General features: G+C 37.3%; 1 protein-coding gene across 1 annotated transcript in view; it reads left to right on the top strand.

Annotated features, from left to right (window-relative positions):
• The first annotated feature begins 4,442 nt into the window (after positions 1–4,442).
• LOC108916078 overlaps positions 4,443–20,061 on the top strand; it is a 35,733-nt gene continuing 20,114 nt past the window's right edge. The window contains exons 1-3 of the mRNA XM_018722311.1: positions 4,443–4,729; positions 17,539–17,747; positions 17,810–17,942. Of these exons, the coding sequence (XP_018577827.1) occupies positions 4,666–4,729; positions 17,539–17,747; positions 17,810–17,942 (406 nt within the window). The 5' untranslated portion in view covers positions 4,443–4,665. The remainder of the gene's footprint in view (positions 4,730–17,538; positions 17,748–17,809; positions 17,943–20,061) is intronic.

Below are 20,061 nucleotides of genomic sequence, written 5' to 3'. Positions count from 1 at the left end.
GTTATCTTTAACATCGGTATCCGGAAAAAGACCTAAAACAACTGCTTTTGGCAAATAAGTGAAGAGCAGTAGAAGAAGAAGAATATAAACATGTTTCCGTTGGTTTGACCTTGAAACTTAAGATCGAGGTCATTTCCAAGGTCACCTTTTCCCTCAATCCTGAAAAGTTATTCCGTAGGACAAGTCTGCCGCGTGTACACATGGGCAGCAGGTTAAGCGCTGTTGCCACGTTGTGATGAAACTCCCCAATATTAATACTCGTTGTATTTTGAAAACTGTTAATCTTACGCCCCTGTAATATACAACTTTTTTGTTCATTTATGATTACTCTATCTCATGCTGAAATAATGGCAGTCAAACTTCTTACACCCTCTATACACACAATGTTCTTATCAGCATTTAAAATAACACCAGATCCGACGAAAACTTCATTCTTTCCGCACGTAAGTGTCGCAAACTTGCGTCATTTCTCACATCGACCCATCCCCCGTCGCCGGTGGCATTTTTCACGATTTTAATACCCGTCTACAACTCTCACTCGGCAGCAGATATGAAATTATTCTTCCTAACAATTACCTCCCTCGAATTACATTCAATATTCTTCGGCTATAAATTATTTAAGGCGTTGCGCGGGCGGGGGGTTGGGGGAGTGGGATTGTTTCATTTGTTTTGAAATTTTAATCAGTCCAGGGGGAACGGCGGCCTCCCATCCCGAAATTATTTCGCGATCCGCCGTCCCTGAGCTCCCCGAAGTTTCCCAGCCGTCGGAGTACACCTTTTCACTTAATTTAAATACGCTAAGATAATATTTATTCTGATAAATGTTCGTGGGCATGCAGGAGTGGCCGGATGATATTCGAATAAATTCGCTTTGTTTGCCGACCGCCTCCCAAGCGTATAGAAACCACGGGTTCGAGCTCGTTCGCATCTCTATCAAGGAATAATTAAAATCGTTTTGCGGATTGAAAAACTAGCAGGCGCTGGAAATTCGTTTGGTGGGGTAAGAGAAGGGTGCGTTGAAAATTTAACATTTGTCTGGAAAAGTCTGCTGTAGACAGTGAGCAAACGTAGCATTTTGGTTATAAAAATGATTCTGTTCCTTTCCAAACTGTTCACAGTATTTCGGTCTCTCTTTAGCTTTGAGAATGCTATTTTATCTACCGAGCGATCCAGAATGATTGAAGCTGACCTCACACGTAAATGTTACCAAAGATATTAAAATTTACTTCCATTTGATCAAAATTACTTTCCGTTTTCTTAGATTTCCGATCGACACGATCTGTCAATTCATAACGTCCGTGTTTCCCGTGTGTGCTTGCTGTTGTGTTCCCTGATTGTGTTTTTATTTCAATTTATCGTTATTCTTCTAAATAATTAGTATTTTTCAATGCTAATCATATGCTAACTTTTAGTTTTGTACATAAGTACTCGAACTGTTTTAGGTTAGAAAATGGTCTTTTCGTTATGTAACGAAAGTCGGGACGCGTGGTAATTTATTTGTTAATTCCCGGAACACCAACTTACACAGTAAAATATTTCGGACAACACTAATTATTGAAAAGTTAAGGGTTTTCAAGTAGGTTCAGTGTCGCCATAAAGTCGTTGAGAGACCAATTTGCAAAGCCGTCCTTCGGTGAAGGCCTCATGAAATTTAGCAATGATTTTGAACAAGTCCAGTTAAACCGTCGAGGTCATGTGTTAGGCATCTGATAGCGTCGGTTTAGCCCATGGTGAAGGGTACAATAGATATTTATAATATCGCGCGAAATGCATTCGTAAAGACGTATGAATTCCAAGATATTTAAATAAGTTGATAGAATGTTGTGAGGAAAATAAGAACAGATCAAATAGCTGGTTTTTAGGCGGATTTTCCAAGTTATAAGAATAGATTAAATGAGATTGACTAATCCACTCCGTGTCGCTATACGGAGTCACAAGAGGAAGGTGTAGGGTCACTCCTAAGTCTACATTTTGATAATCTGTAAACCAAGCTACGAACAAATATTCTTTGCAGGTACCACCACGTACACCGGCGATATTATAGACAAAAGCCCAAGAACAAAAACCTTCATCACACACTCTTTCGAACATAATTTCCGTTGGCGGCGTTCGCCCCCGAGGCCCCGGCTGCTCCCGCTAATGTAACTTAATGTAACCATCACCCGAGGAACGCGCGTGAGATATCAGCTAATACACTCAAGTAAACCGCAATTCGCGTCTTGATTTATATAGAGATAAGGCGTCGCCGTTAATAACCTCATTATAATTCGAATAAATCTAATCCTATTCATTCGCTCCCCCCTTAATTGTACTTTAATTTTAATGTGTTTAAGCGTATTAAGCCCCAGACCCTTGCGGCGCGCGGTATACTAATTCGATCAACGTACCGGAATTTACGGCACACGAACCGAAATACAAGCTTCCGCATCGAGAAGAGCGATTTTATCAATAACAATCCTCAGTCGAGGACTTTTTCTCAAAAAAGTAGATTTGTAACTTAAAGACCAACATCGTAAAGGGCCTAAGAGTTCTGATAGTGGGTCAGCCCCCACAGAGCCAAGTCCGAGAACGACAACGGCAATAAAGGTGAATGTATAACTACAATCGTTCCTCAAATTTGCCGACGTTTCGACACCTTCATTGTGTCCTTCCCAAGGCTATTGTCAAGAGTAAATCAGCGGACTCTTTTCGAAAGCCTTCGATAGTCCCCAGATACAGACTTTTCTTCAAGCTTACCATTTGGGAATCGGATTCACTGTTCGTGTCCGATAAGAATTTCTTTCTTTTGTCGTCAGATACGATCTGGTGTACCGCAAGGGTCTGTCCTTGTCCCACTTCTGTTTCATTGTATTCATTGTATATTATATGGAAATGCTATAGTACAGCAGAGTGTTGATGCAGTACTTGGTTAATTCCACGAAAATAAATGTACCATGCTTCACCCCCCCCCCCTATACTAAACAAAAATAGTTTTTTCTAGAAAACAGTTCATTTTATCGATATCAACCAAGAGTACCTTTTTTTTAGTTTAAGGTTCAAGCTATCCAAAAATATTATTTTTGTGTTTTTATCGCACAGGGTCTAAAAAAATTGACATTACTATGCTGTAGCTAGTCTGTCCCTGGCAAACCAAATAAGCCAAATTGTTTTCATGGGTCAATTTTTAAAGTCTTATCTGTTGTCCATCATATTAAAAAATAGTTAAATTACACAAAGTATTTTAAAAGTTATTAAAAAAAATCGATTTTCAGCGGCATTCTTTAGGGTTCGGTAGGGGGGCCCTTTAGGGAAAATTTTTATAGGAACTAGTCATGTTATTTTAACATCCCCTTTATAAATCCGAAAGATAGCCCACTTTGGGACACCCTGTATATTCTATTTTCTTTGTTATTTAAATCCAACATTAGACCTGCATTATCATAATTGTGTTGTTTTTTTTTTTTCATTTCTATAAATCAATAATAATAATAATTTAATATCTTTCTACATATTTATCTACATTCCATTAGCACCTCTAAATCCTCTCTTTGATACGCCATTGCCCTCCGACCCGTCTCCTGTTTGAAATTTTGTGAATTAATGGAAATGCCACCCGCCCGCTTTTTTTGTAATCGAATCATCGGAACATCCGTGAACAATAAATTGTTAATGCGTGTTTACGGTTCCACTATAAACACGATTAATCCACCCAAATACCACCCGAACCGAAAGGAAAGGAGGATACTGGATACAAAATAAGGTCCAGGTGCAACTTGTCCGTAATTGAGAAGATTTAAATAGCCTCCGAGCGCTAGACAAGCGGATCGCGCCCATATGGCGTGTGTTTGGAAACAAATAAATAATGTTTGTCTTGCGTTAATTATATACGGCGAAGTGTTTTGCTTTCCGTGTATTTTTGACCGTCCTTTGTTCCTAATTTAGGCGGAATCCAGTGGATTGGCTTTTGTTTTTGGAACAGAAATTGAAATTGAAGCACAAAAATTTTATGGAAGTAGCTTCTTTTGGCAGAAATAAACAGGATTAGATCAACTTCCACAATATCATTGATAAAAATAACAAATAGAAGAGGCCCTAGTACGGATCCTCGAGGAACTCCGGATATTTGAGTTAAGTTATTAGCTCTACAATGTATCTATTATGCAATAGGAAATAATTTATTTCTTCAAAATACTGCTTAATTATTGAAAATTACGAATGCATACAAATTAAGTATTCTTTAAAAGTTGCGGCGAGAGTACAAATAAATTTCCCGAAAGATCCGCGGTCCCCGGTACTTGCCCGAATCCATCAATCGCCCCTCACTCATAAACCCAAGAATCACTTTATCCCCCTCCTTATTATCTCATCATACTCGCAAAAATACACATTCAATTATTTTTAAGGAGACCCGACGCGCGCGCGCAGTCAGACCCCGGACCTCTTCGACGCGAGTGTCCCTTTATTCCCGCTGTGCAGCCGTCGCGACGAACACGACGCTGCCGCTTATCACCGCACGCGAGATCGCGACGGCGATGAGGTCGTAGATAGGGCGATAGTCCTCGTCGTAAGATCGCCCGCCCGGCACTCTCCAGATTGCTGAACCGACTGCGGACTAGATGGAGACAAATCGCCGTTCGTGACATTTCCCGTCCGTTTTGGTTGTGTAAGTGATGTGAGGTGTACAATATGTGCAAGATGACACTGGTGTGGCTCGTGGAATTGGCAGTGGTGTTGGGGCTCTTGATGGAAGGTATGATCCGGCTCGCCTTCGAACTAGAGTCCCTGTGGAGGCTTTCAGTAAATTTCACCCAAGTTTGAATATTTTTGTCAGCTGATTTTGTCTTGTGTTATTATTTTTTAAAGGCTTATTTTCCATAAAACTAGCAGTGACATGGTAAAGAATCATCTGAAGGTCTCTGAAGGTTTTCTCAATGTGGCTCGACATTTAAATATTTTTGACAGCTTTATAGTTTATTTTTCAAAATTAACATGATAATTACCAAACTTTAGAAAATTTATATCAACTAATTATGCCTGTATTGTGATTTTTCAAAGGTCATTTTCCAAAATTAACACTAAAGTGAAGTATAAAGATTTCTGAAGGTTTTTAATAATTTTACTGAACTTTCGAATATTTATTAAACAAACTTGTTGTATAGACTGTTTTTTTAAACGACTGTATGGTGAAAAGTATGGGCCGCCGTGAAAATTGCCTCCAAATGAGACTACGAATATTTCTGTACGTTTTCAAAAACTTTACTTGGCCTCCGAAAATGTTTACAAGCAATTGTACATCGTTATCGACATATCAGAAACACTTCTATCCAATTCTTGTTTAAATAAGTATAAATATCATATTTCACAATGTTTTGCATTACATATCTATAATAAATTAGGTGATATAGTTCATCCGAGTCTCGGTTCGAAGGTTTTTGATAATTTTCACTGAACTTCCGAAAAGATTATTCAACCGCTAACGAAATTTATTAAGTAGAATAATTTTGTTTCGTTCCAAATTGCGAAATAGACATCGTCTACAGTTACTTTAGTAAAATTTCTATTTGTTTTGTCACACTCGATATGAAATATCGATTCCAGATTATATTTTCATTTCGCCTTGAAAAAAATATACCACACACAATTTTTCACAATGGCTGTTATTACATATCGTGTAGAGTAAACTCTGAGGCTTCTTTTGTATATTTTGATGGAATAAAAAACAGTATTTCATTTTTTGTGCGATTGTATTTTATATCAAAAACAATATCAACTTTCCTAAGTAATAATAAAAACTGAAATTTAACAGAGACCACTGGGAACTGAATATTTTCCCCACCTTAATTATATTATGAAATTTATGTCCCTAGTTTGCATTTTTTGGTATCTTTTAGCAGTAAAACAAGAATTCGTTTGTATTCTGGTCTTATAATAGCCTATCTAATAGTAATTAAAGAATCTACGGTGTTATAAAGAAAATAATACACCAGGTCAACAGATACCGAAGGTATTATTATCCTATAACACCCGTGATACCTTCAAAGTTTACTGTTCTACTAGACTATTATTTAATTTGAAATTTTTTACATAGCTGGTATAACATTTAATCTATACCAACCTGCGCAAACGTAAATGTTTCTCTTGTTGTCAATTATCACATATTTTGAACATTCTGCGCCTACTTAGGAAATAAGATTCCCCATACAATTTTCGTCCCTCGGGATCTAACTTTACAAGAAATATCAATCTAGTAAACTCTGTTCTTACAATTTAATCTGAGAAATATGACAAAATTGTCAGGTGCTAAAGAGACGCGAATGGTTGATACCGCTTTCAACTCGTTAAACAACAATTGCTGTGTACATTCCTATACGAGATGCAATGCTGAGGTTTAGATCTAATTAAATTAGGAACTGATATTCGCTTCGTTTTCGCGGAGATCCAGTTGTTTTGTACCGCTTTAGAACAACTTCGCAATTAGGCAACTGTTTAGGTGAACGGGATGGTTAAGGATCCGTCGATTGTAACATCTATGTTTAGTTAAATGCAATTGGTACGAGTAAAACAACAATTAACAACTGTAAATCTTTATAAAGTATACATTTGTTCACAAAAAAACTTTCACATATAAGATAAACACCTAAATGTCCGGTATAGAAAAATTCACGAACCACTTCTACGAGTATTGGACATAAAAGTAGGGTCCAACCTATACAACGACATTAAAATGACTCCGATCTTACCATCCCTGCGCCCAGCGGTCACCACTGAACCTTTGCTATGCTTTGCAAGCTTGTTCTCCTTATACATTGTTAAATTCTACAAATTTTCCTAACACTACCGATTCCTTAACATTTCTATTGTCAAAAGTTCGAAAATGTTCAAAAGATAAAAAATTTTCGCGAACAAATCAAATTATCACACAAATTTAATAAAAGGAATATGATTGTCCCTCCCTTACTTCCACACAGAAAAATTGCCTTAAGGTTCCGACACCGGTCTTTCGAAAGGGCTACCGAGGTTCAACGTTAGGGGGAGCTAAAATACAATTACCAGTATTGCGTTAGGCGTGGACACTTTTCATTTAATTTCCCTTTATCAGCCTGCGCTTCGGAATAATTTTTACCACAATCCAATCTATTCCGTGTCCGTTTTCCAGACGTGTCGGCCAACGTGAAATCGTAACGAGTAACGTAAATTTATACTCCCCGACCCTCTAGTGCTCCGGATTTCTGGTGTGGAATTTTGCGGGATCACATGCGAAGAACTCATTTGTTCCTATTACGTAGAATAGAAAACGGTAACTTGATATTACTTTTAATATCCTGCCAGCAAATATCTTTAGAGATCGTTATGTCAGAGTATTTTCCGTCCTGATTGCGTACCCTACCACTTTCGTCATGTAACGTCGTATTCTCGTCACTCGACGTCTTTTTTTCGCATTAAACATCAATCGTTAGTATTTTGTCATATATTGTTCACTTAATCTAAAATTATGTTCTCATATAACGGAGTACGTCATATTTTGGTCATGAAACGTCGATTTTCCGTCACCAAACGTCATTTACCAGCTATCTCACCATTAACGTTGTCATATCACGCCATAATCTCGACATAAGATACACTATTACGGTTTTAAAACACCTGTTTTTAAACTACGGAACGAACTACTAAGAAACTTCATGTTCTACACACCCGTTCGTGTATCGCAAGGAAAAATCACCGCGATAAAAGCTGCATACACGTCCCGGGGCATTATAAATTCAGTTTTATAGACAAGGAATATAGTGCTGCCATAAATTTTTTACTCGGCCATAATATAAGAAAAATTACGACCAAAGCTGTGAATATAATAATTCGACCGCGCTTGAGGGATATGCGATCTAGGGGAAATATGGAATGGCGATTGTGAGTTATGTGGGGCATCTGACAGTATTCGTGTTAAGGATAGTCTGGTTTCAGATTTGGCGCAGTTTATCGTCTAGAGTACAGGATATTTCCACATTTCGTAACCTCAAATAGGACGTGAATCAATTTAGATAGATGTGAATAGTCCCCGCAACAGAAGTTGTATTGCCGTCTTTTTACGTCGATTTTTCGTCGTATGACGTCCATTGCTGTTAACCCTTTGTTAGTTTAATACTGTTTTTAGAAATTTTTATTTTAAATTTGACTCAGTTCTAGATATTTTAAAATATAATAATAACAAAATGTCATTTCATTGAGATTTTGAGATTTTTGCTACTTTTTGTTCCTATTACCATACTAATAAACGACTATAGGCTTGTTATAGCTATATTCTACAGTTACAATTGTATTTTCTTCGTACAAGCGACAGTACTATTGTTTTATCACTGTTATATCACTTATCGTCGCCTAAAGTCAAATTTTCGTCATATAACGTCGATTTCTCGTCATATTACGTCACAGGCTGGTCATTTCACGTCTTTTTTTCGTTGGATAAGGTCCGCAGCAAATTTAGAGTACCCGCAACAAATAAGTTAAATAAAAATTAAATTTTTCTATTCTATTCTTCATTTTTTTCGCTTTCCTAATAACAAACTAACATTTACGATACAATACACGACCATATCCCTTCATTTGCCAGCTAACGAGTCAGAAATACATAAACTTTATTCCGGAAGTTTCCGGGCAAGTTGGAAATATCGAAAAACTTCTGATTGATGCGCGCCGCGACGGGACCAATTTACAAAGCGCAACATTAAATATCGCCTCCATATCCTTGCCGAAGGACCAATCTAAGTCAGACATCTAGGCTGCAAGCAAATGATCGATCGTCGGGCCGCATTAAAAATGACCGTAGTGATAAGGCCGGACTGGCGGAACATGTCCGGAATAACAGCCGGATTCACCGGAGCGATTGGGCTGATAACGGATTGATGAAACAAAAACCTCCGATGTTTCGGTTGAATTTCGAGCGGGTTACTAGCCGGCCGGAATAAACGCTGATGATAAAATAAAATGCCATTTGCGTTGTTAAAGCAAAAGTGTTTATATTTTTTAAATTCTTTTTACGGCTGCGTGTACAGCCGTGAACAATAAAATGTTTCTTAAACAGTTTTTGTCCGTAGATATTTTCTTCTTCTTCTTCTTCTTTCAAAATTTCGACGGTATCTTCATTGTATTGGAAATTTATCAGGGAATTTCGGTAAACAACTACTGATACGCCACGACTAACAAAATTATGTAGCTTATCCTCCCCCTGATATTTCCCGCTGCTTTGTTTGCAGGAACTATCGGCCTTGATTCACCGCTTACCCCTCGAATAAACTTCGAAACCCGCTAAATGCCACATGGCCCCCGGCCAAAATTCAAATTTTACGGATCCGTTTTCAAGCTCGATATCCACGAAGGAGACAGGATGGCCTGAGCGCTCGCTCGACGAAAAATATTGTTGCATTTGCTTAATTGGCCGCGGTGAAATATGTTCGTTGTAACTTGGTAATTGGTTGGCTGCGGGTGTATTTTCGAGGGGATGCGAAAATAAGGACGGAATTCTAATGCAATATGCGAAATTTGGATTTACGAGTTTCGTTCGGTATTTGGACTTTGTCGAAGTAATTTCCGTTAATTGAAGTCGATAAACTGAAATGATTGCTTACCAGAGCAACAGCTGGTGAGCCCATCATTTCTCTTGCTTGTAACAATGGCAACATTTACGATTCAAGAGTATTGCATTCTAAAGAGGACATACACGAATGTACACGTATTAGCAAATGATGTTTTAAGATCATTTTTAAGTGATATACATATGTCTAAGTTCGTATGTATATTTGGATTAAAGCCACTTTAGCTAAAATTAAAAATCCCATCCAGCACTTCCAGACCTCTGTTGAAACGTGTGGTGTGGTCATCATTTAGCTTACTCGGAGAACGAACATTTATTAAAATTTTAATAAAAACCGGTATAATTACTTCAGCTAGTGACTAATATAACTACCCGCCACCAGTAAAATACTTAATAATTTTTAATCTAAATGCACATCGTGAAAGTAATTAATATGAGAGGGTTTTTTTCTGTACGTTAAAATAAATAGTTAAACTACATTGCGAAAGAAAGTACGAACGTATGCAAACTATTACGTTTTGCGCTAGTAATAATTTATTATATTTTATATATTATATTTCAAGAAAAATTTAAAATTATTAATCATTTTTTTTTGTACATATTAAGTGTACAGCAAAGATAAATAAACGTAATTAACATTTCCGTGTAAGTACAATTGTAATAAGATACTGCTGTGAACTACAAGAAACGCTCGAAAGTTCCACCTTAAATTTTCTTAATTGCTTTGTAGGTAGACAGAATATTTAGCGTATCCCAAGGAATTATAACTATTGTTTGTTGCATTTTCCAAGATAAAACGTTATTATAAGGTTGGGTTACGTCTCGTTTTCATTAACTGGCAAAAATTATAACTAAGTGGAAAATATTCAAGTTTAAGATTGTTTTAGTGCAAAAAATGTGTAACGCCTTCAAAATGACTTCAAACGACGTCTGCTGTACCGTTTCTTTATGTGAGGCTCAGAACAATATAATTCTGAGTAGAATTCATTAATTTTATATAAAAAAAAGAAAAATAGACAAAGCCCCACTTCATTGATAGGTACGTCTTCAAAAGGTGTCGGATCGACGTTTATGGTACAATTTATTATTAATGACGTCTGGACAATTTATTTTTTATAATTTTTTTTCTATTTTTATTCCTACAAGTCTTGTAGTAAGAAACAAGCGAAAAAAAGCGCATAAATGACGTCTCTTTCCTGAGACGTCTTCAGGAAAACGGCTAAATGACGTCTATGGTATTAATAATACCTCAAACAAAGGTTTTTCATAAATTTTTTCTTCACAGATCTCTTGTCCTATTAATATTAAATAATGAAGGCAAAGGTTTTCTAAACGTCTAAAATACGTCTCAGAAACGTTTAGTTGTAGTAAAAAGCGTCAACTTCCGTTTCAATACAAATTGAACGTCTAAAATACGTCTAAACACGTCTAATTGCGTTTCAACTCAAATTGAACGTCTAAAATACGTCTAAAAGACGTCTACTTCCGTTTCAATTCAAACTAAACGTCTAAAATACGTCTACAAAGCGCCTACTTCCGTTTCAATTCAAATTGAACGTCTAAAATACGTCTACTTATATTTCAATTCAAATTAAACGTCTAATATATGCTTAAAAAGCGTCTCCATCCGTTTCAATTCAAATTGAACGTCTAAAATACGTCTAAAAAGCATCTACTTCCATTTTAATTCAAATTTGACCACATTTAAAACAATTTCTCCATACTCAATTGTTTCAAAGTACAAAATACGAGGCTTTAGAAGTATGTCACCTAGCTCCGATAACGTAAGACATGCAGGTGGCAAGACATTTGTTCGCCCCGCTGCACTTTCCAACGATTTATCCCGTCCCAGATGTTCCCGTTAGAGCCGTTCTTCTAAATATACTTCGCAAGCAACATTAATTCCATAGACGCACCATAAATACGTTGCAGTTTTGATTTACGGCGCAAAAAGAGACCGACAACTATAACACGTAACACTTTAGGCGACATCGGTATATATGTATTGCGGAGCGAGACTAAAATTGCTGGTTTTTTGTCTCTTTATGTCTGCCCAAGATAATGGCTGTTTGTAGGTTGCGTATTTTTATACGTACGGAAGTTTAATATATCACCAATTCGGTGTAATGTTTTAGACGAGCGAAACTTTGTAAACTGCTTTCTAAATGGGATCATACATTTCCAATTTTTTTGTACTCCGTTCATAAATGTCCCAATTTTTGTTCAAATTTCTTTCAAGTGTTTCTAAAGAAAAATTTAACAAGTTATAACAATATTTTTTTTAATTTAGTTCTTACATCAGTAAACCTATCTTAATATCATTTACGAGCTAATTAAACACAAAGGGCCTCAAAGTAGAACCTTGGGGCATTCCATGTCATAGGACTTTCTGTAAAAACTGAGGAACGCTAATCCTGAAATTTTATTAACTGTTAAACTAATAACGCTCTAATTTTATAGGTTCACGACTTCACTAATAGCTTGTCGCCTGTTAAAACGCTTTATTGGGCATCTCCGAATGCTGCTGTAAAGTTTATTATAGGCTTACCGTTAGGACTGTGTGTGGGATACACGAGTTTATGGCGTAATTAGACGGGGAATATTTACAGGCTTTGAAACGTTATTGGGCAGGTAATTGGACAACCTCGGCATGAGCTTGTTCAGTGCCATTAGGGTAGTTTCTCAATAGTAAATTACATCGAGGAAATACACAGATAACGGGCTGAGGGTGGGTATAATTTGTTTTTACTCTAGAAACTGACACCAGATGGCGATGCTTTCCAGTAATTACTTCTAGAAAAATTGTACGTATATTTTTAACTTCTGGACCTTTTACTGCCCAGTTCAAGATTCGAAAGTATGGTGATTTTCTCTAAAATACACTGAAAATGCTGCCGGTGTAATTTTTCGTTAATTTTAAAAAACCAATAATAGAGAAATGGTACCGTTTCTTATTACTGATGTCTGGAAAAGTTATTTTATAATAATTTTTCCATTTTTATTCCTACAAGTTTTTTAGTAAGAAACAAGCGAAAAAAAGCTGAGATGTCTTTAGAAAAACGTCTAATTTTCATTTTTTCTTGTCCTATTAATATTACTATAATGAAAGAAAAAGTTTTCTAAACGTCTAAAACACGTCTAAAAAACGTCTAACTGCGTTTTAATCCAAATTGAACGTCTAAAATACGTCTAAAAAACGTCTACTCCCGTTTAAATCCAAATTGAACGTCTAAAATACGTCTAAAAGACGTCTACTTCCGTTTCAATTCAAATTGAACGTCTAAAATACGTCTAAAAAGCGTCTACTTCCGTTTCACTTCAAATTGAACGTCTAAAATGCGTCTAAAAACGTCTAATTACGTTTCAATTCATATTGAACGTATAAAATACGTCTAAAAAACGTTTACTTCCGCTTCAATTCAAATTGAACGTCTAAAATACGTCTAAAAAGCGTCTTCTTCTGTTTCAATTTAAATTGAACGTCTAAAATACTTCTAAAAAACGTCTAATTGCGTTTCAATACAAATTGAACGTCTAAAATACGTCTAAAAAACGTCTACTCCCGTTTAGATTGAAAGCAAACGTCTAAAATACGTCTAAAAGTCGTCTACTTCCGTTTGAATTCAAATTGAACAATTAAAATACGTGTAAAAGACATCTACTTCCGTTTCAACTCAAATTAAACGTCTAATAAACATCTAATTTTGTTTCAATTCAAATTGAACGTCTAAAATACGTCTAAAAGATGTCTACTTCCGTTTCAATTCAAATTGAACGTATAAAATACGTCTAAAATGCGTCTACTTCCGTTTCACTTCAAATTGAACGTCTAAAATACGTCTAAAAAGCGTCTACTTCTGTTTCAATTCAAATTGAACGTCTAAAATACTTCTAAAAAACATCTAATTGCGTTTCAATTCAAACTGAATGTCTAAAATACGTCTAAAAGACGTCTACTTCCGTTTCAACTCAAATTTCAGATTCAGATCACGGGCTGAGGGTGGGCATAATTTATTTTTACTCTTGGAACTGACACTAGATGGCGTTGCTTTCCAGTAATTACTTATACGTATACTTTTAACTTCTGGACCTTTTACTGCCCAATTCATGATTCGGAAGTGTGGTGATTTTCTCTAAAATATACTGAAAACCGCTGCCGGTGTAGTTTTTCCCCGTAAAAGCCGACCTGAAGTTTATTTCTACTGTCGGGGCGAAGGTGAGGCAGGCAACGGGCGATGTGTCTTGGGTTTGGCGAATGGACACTTAAATTAAAGAGTGTACGTCGGGAAATTTAGCAAATGGAACGAAGCAACCGGGGCCCAATTAATTTCTAATGATAAAACGGCGGAACGGTGCTCCGGTGCGATTAATGTTGGGTTTACACAAACGGGAAAACAAGAAGAGAACGGGGACTTCATTAGGTATGTAAGCTTTTAATCAGATTGACGGGAAAATTTTCGCAAGAATTAGGAGATCGATGCAAAACTAAACACGAGGGGCCTGCTCCTTGTTTGTCTTGGGAAAACCTTACCTTGGATGGCAAAATTAAATTTATATTTGCACAGGAACCACTTAGCACTGAAGGGAATAATACTATAGAAAGTAATGCAAAGTAATTATTTTTTCTTTTCTTTTTTACTAAATATATTTTGAAAATACAGGCTTACACCCAATTACATATCGTTACATTTTGTTGCATTGAGTGATATTCTATTATCTATGCACCGTCTGGGTAATACATCAGTTATGATATTTGTAAATAGTAATGGCCTCACGACAGAACCCTGAGGTACACTGAAAGGAGCTCTCCTATTTGAAGACTTGTGCAGGACAGCTGGCTACAAATCATTCAACAATTACTGTTATTAATAGTATCATAATCAAAGATAACTTTATGACGTACAAATCCCCTTTCTTTGGGCCACGTCGTCCTTTTCGGCCGAGACATTGACTTATTTACTTGCCTTTGGACGATTAACGTCGTTAACTGATGACCCGATTGCGAGGCGAGGGCGACCTATAAATCTGATAGAATTAAGGAGGAAGCTGAAAATTTTACGGACTCCCTTAATTGATCTAATTTACTGCCTGTCGGTGAGCGGGGCAGAGGGGGAGGCAAAAATTAAATGCCCCGCGATAAACTGCCATTAAGATAATTTTGTTAGTACAGTTACATTTAGATGGCTTCGTTTGGATAAACAGAGACGTCGTCGGGTGATCGATGGGCAGGAAAGTAAGGGATTGTTGAAGGGTTAGTTAGGTGCAACTTAAGTTTGGATTTTGGCTGATGCCCTCGTAGTTTCGCAAACGTGATTAGTTTTTGGTCAACGATTCTTTCTTTCTGTCATCCATTCTTTCTTTCGTTCTTTCTTCCATTTACTTGAAGCTATCTCTTAAAAAAATGTTCCATCTCATTGCTGTAGTAGTTTTATTGTTATCTTTAACTTTCTTTATAATTATTATCAACTATGCACACATTTCTCCAGTTATTTGATTTTAGAAAATATCTCATACTGATACTTTCCTTCCTCTATCGACACTTGCTTGTGACATTGATAATGATGTTGACGATCACGATGATGGCAATGACCATGATGAAAATGATGATTCTCCACAATAAAGTACATATTCTCTAATTTATTTCTACAATATCGCTGAAATGAGGATGTTGTTTCTTTGTATATTCCTTACATACTCTAAAAGTACAGAGAAAACATAAACAGATTATGAACCCATGACATTAACAAACCCCTTCCCTCTGCTCTAAAAAGCTTTGTTTACATTTATTACAAGTTAAAGCAAGATTCTACAGCTCACCCTCGTGCATAACCCTTTAAACATTTCTTCCGACCCTCGACTAAAACAAACCCCATTGTCTTTTCCGGGAAACCAGGACCTCTCCTCCCGGAATCCTCTCAGGATTTTTCGCTGACGCGTTTCCCGCGTTTTATAAAGCAATTATACACTTTTCACGTTAGTTTCTAACCGGGGCGGTACATATAAATCGTCAAAGTTTCTGTTATTTTCTTGTCGAGTGTCAGTAAAACAAGGGAATGACGTTGGGTAGTAAACGTTTACTTCTCGGTTCGGTTTAGGGTTGGTAATCTTATCTGCCCCGAACGATGGGGGAGAAAAACGTTTTCCGTGTCCGCGCTAATTTTAGGGGCGCATAAAAAAATCTTTTATAGCCGCAGATTAATTTGGAATGGCCGGCGTGATAACATGTAGGAAATAATTCATGAAAAATTGCGTACGTGCTGAAAAAAGGCTGATTCTTCATTCGCAGCTCGCAACGGCCACCTAGGCGTGCAACGTGGGGTGGATGGCGATGAGCGAGGCGACGTTGCCAAGTCGTCACTGACATAAAGTAAAAAGAACTGATTTTTAGTCAAAATATTAGAACAAGAAGAGTAATTAATATAATTCAGTTTTTATTCCCCATTTCCTGTGAGACAAAATAAAATGTTCAAATTACAGGCAAAGATCACTGCAGAATCTCTGCGGAGCCAACATAGAACGTGTTTGAACGTCGACTTTGGTACCTTGCATTTTTCGAAAAGAATTCGTTAATCCTTCAAAAAGCTCCACGTGTAAGGCGTAGATTCCGCCAAATCTACGGGAATCATAGACAGACAACCACAGACGACCAACCACACAGATCGGAAGGCGCATGAAGCCACGATTACCGCCAAAACCCATCGGCAGTACCAAACGATGCTCACAGCAAAATTAATCTCCAAAAAATTCGAAACTCGAATTAATCACAATAATCTACAGACACAACTCTTTGGAGATATGTTTGCAACAACTCAATTTCCAAATCTAACGCGGACTGTGCTACAGAACCTCCTGCGGAACTAGCGTGGTGTGTGATCGAACTTCCACCCAGTAATACTTCAAGCTTTTCTGAAGAATGAAATTCGAGGCTCTTGTTAAGTATTCCGTAACCCTAATCTCCAAACGCGACCTAACACTCCATATCTTCCCCGCTCATCCTCACGGGTCCTTAAACCCGTTCTTTTCCGCTCCACCCGCGAGTCCGCCGTCTCGCGCGAGCATAAACTCATCCGAAGCTCGAGAGGGGGCGGGCCGAGAGTTTTTATCCCATAACGAAGCCCACGACAAAGCCCTAGTGTTGTTGCGAACACTCCAATGCCACTTATCTCATTCCGGCGACCTCGTTCCCGGCCGTTGTTTATGCGAGGCAGGCCGACTGTTACTTCAACTGGAATGTATAATAGGGGACAAGATTGTGTTGTAGATGTCGACGTCGGGAATGTGTGAGGGCGCGTGACATGGCAGCGTATTCGGTCCTTTCTTTTTCTGCGGTTTCACCCTTCATCCTTTGCTTGCCTTATGAATTCCGTTAGGAGGCCGTGGTACGTTTGAGAGGGATTCAAATGTGACCTACTTTTACCTTAAGTCGTCACGCAGAACTTATCGTTCGAGTGTACAGATAATTAACTAATAGGAACTCATCCAATCCGATAGATGTTTCCAATCAAGCGTGCCACGTTCGACACATAAAAACGTTTCCTGCAAATGCTCTTTCAAACGCTTACACGTGACCGAAAGGGGACCCGAGAAACCTGTAGGGTCTATGTTATAACCCCAGCTCATGTTGTGCATCTCAATAGTTCAATAAATCGAGTCTAGAGGAAGATGGAGTCACCAGTAAAACGTTTTTCCTTTGTCGCGTACACGCTCGCATACGTAAAGAAATTTATTCCTCCTGCAATCGTCCTGGAACGTCGAACTCGTGCTACTGTGAAGCTAACCGCTTCATGATGAAAAATAATAATTTATTGTTGGATGTTCCCTGGGTCGAAGTTCAAACAGTTGCTTTGCAGGCTCCGCGAGATTGGTTACTCGGCGCTTTGCTTAGTGTATTCGCATCGCTAAAGCTAGTTAGTTTCAAAATTCCAAACCAAAACGGAAATTACATGTACTGTAATATGAATTATCTCTTTCAGATGTCCTTCCCCTGAAAAACGTAGTCCTGACTATTGAACCGGAAGTCGTCCAGCGCCACAACTTCTCCAGACTCCGTTGTTCCTACGACTTGGAAGGTCAGGATTTGTACGCTGTGAAATGGTACAGAGGAAACCACGAGTTTTACAGATACACGCCCAGCGAAGACCCAAGCACCAAGGTGTTTCCTGTGGGTGGAATCACAATAGATGTGAGTATACTTTAGTTTTTCCTTCAATGACCAGTTAAAGAGCCTTTCTTTTTATTTTTCAGGTCAACAACTCGAACTCCACCCAGGTCGTTCTACGAGACATAGAATTCAACCTGTCTGGCAACTTCAGCTGCGAAGTTACCACCGATAAGACATTTTCAACGAGAATCGACACTCAAACTATGCTGGTAGTACGTAAGTAGAGCTTAATAACAAGTTTTATCTTCCAGCTACCGCAGAATAAACTGAATATGCGACACAACAAATTAAATAAAGGAATCTACGACGACAACAATTACGCTTGTGTGTTCGTTTAGCGCTCGTTCCAAATTTTCAGTGGATTAAAGATGCCTTGTATGCAAGGCTCAAACTGTCGCTAGTCGCAGATTAGAGTTATATTTCGCGACTAACTGTTCTAGTTATGCAAGTCAAACTTCCGGTTGTGTTGAAAATTAAATTATGAATTATTATTGCCCGCGGTTAGTCCTTTGCACCGTTACGCAGCTTATGTTGTCCCGGTGCTATTCCCACTTTGCGGCAAAATTACCCCGGACAAAGTAACATGATTGAGAATTTGTAATCTTATGAATGCAGGAACGAGATTAGAAACTTTTTTTTTCAAACACCTGTAATATAAAATTCTGTATCGCACAACACTTAGCAGGTATTAGACTTATCTCCAACGGGAAAGAACTTCCTAAATTCTAAACTATCACTTCTAATCTCAAAGCCCCTCGCATCCTGACAACGCTCCCTTCCCCCACCCTCTCTGACGCCGGGATTGCTTCCTGGAGATCTTAGCTTCGTCGGAAAGGCATTCCGGGGCTTGCTAGAATCCAGCTCTTATCCATCCCCAGGATGGCAGATAAAACTTTTGTTTACAGAATGTTATTTAATTGATTTTCCCTGTTTCTGATCTCGGATTACATTATTACTTCGTCCTCGCTGATGGCAGGAAGGAAGTGAAGGATCCGTACGGAATGTGGAAACAGGTCTGCATTAAATCCTCCCAGTTTTGACTCCCGTCCTCGTTTGTGTAACTGGACTCTGGGGGGGTTATAAAAACTGTCCTCTAGTTACTTTTGCAGTTACAGTAACAGCATCGAGATGGGGCAGTTAAAAGCCTGCATAAAAGTAGAAGATAAAAATTCATAAAAGTCTGGAAACGCTACATCCAAGATTGCAAATGAAAATTTAGAATCTAAACAAGACAATACGAAATTCGTAGTTGAAACTCAAAATTTCGACTTCGAAATTTCAATTTTAAATTCGAAAAATCAAAGTTCGAACTTTAAATATATACGGATTGACTACAAATTTAAAGTTTCGTTTCATAGTCGAACTGCTAACTTCAAACAAGCAGTTCAAATTCGAAAGTTTTATTTCAGTCTCGAAATTCCGCGTTCAAAAGTAAAATTTCGAGAATATGAAATTCAGAGGTCGAACTCGATAACTATGAAATTTTAGGTCCATCCTTGTAATGTCAAATACTAATTTTCGAATTCAAGTTCGAAGTGTTAAATTTAAATTCAAAACTTTGATTTCAGTCCGAAATTCGAACAAGACAGAACAAGACAGAACAAGAACAGTTCGAACAAGAAATTTCGAATAAAAACTCGAGAATTTCGGTTTGAGAATTGTCGAAATTAAAAACTTCATTTCAAACGTGGAATTCGCATTATAAATTATAAAATTTCAAACTTCCACTTGAAATTTCGATTTCAAACTCCAGAATTCGGAGTTCGAATTTAAATTTAACTTTAAAATTTACATGTCGACCTCAATCTTAGAGTTTCGGTTTAACAAAAATGAAATTTTGAACCATATTCATAATTTCGACTAAGCAACTTAAAATCTCGACTTTCAATTCAAAATTTCGAATTCAAGCTCGAAGTGTTAAATTTAAATTCAAAACTGACGTCCCTAAAAATCCGAAATTTGAAATTCGAACAGGAAATTTAGAATTAAAAAGTCGAGAATTTCGATTTGAAAATTGTCGAAATTCAAAAGCTTTACTTCAAACGTAGAATTCGCATTATAAAATATAAAATTTCAATATGTTACTCGAAATTTCAATTTTAAACTCCAAAATTCGGAGTTCGAACTTAAATTTAACTTAAAAATTTACATATCGACCTCAGCCTTAAAGTTTCGGTTTCACAAAAATGAAATTGCGGACCAGGTTCATAATTTCGACTAAGCAATTTAAAATCTCGACTTTCAATTCAAAATTTCGAATTCAAGCTTGAAGTGTTAAATTTAAATTTAAAACTTTGATTTCAGTCCTTAAAAATCAGAAATTTGAAGTTCGAAC

Source organism: Anoplophora glabripennis, unplaced genomic scaffold, assembly GCF_000390285.2.
Source record: "Anoplophora glabripennis isolate ALB-LARVAE unplaced genomic scaffold, Agla_2.0 scaffold1, whole genome shotgun sequence".
NCBI lineage: Eukaryota > Metazoa > Arthropoda > Insecta > Coleoptera > Cerambycidae > Anoplophora > Anoplophora glabripennis.
The sequence above is the reverse complement of the archived record's forward strand: the minus strand, read 5'-3'. Positions and strand labels throughout refer to the sequence as shown.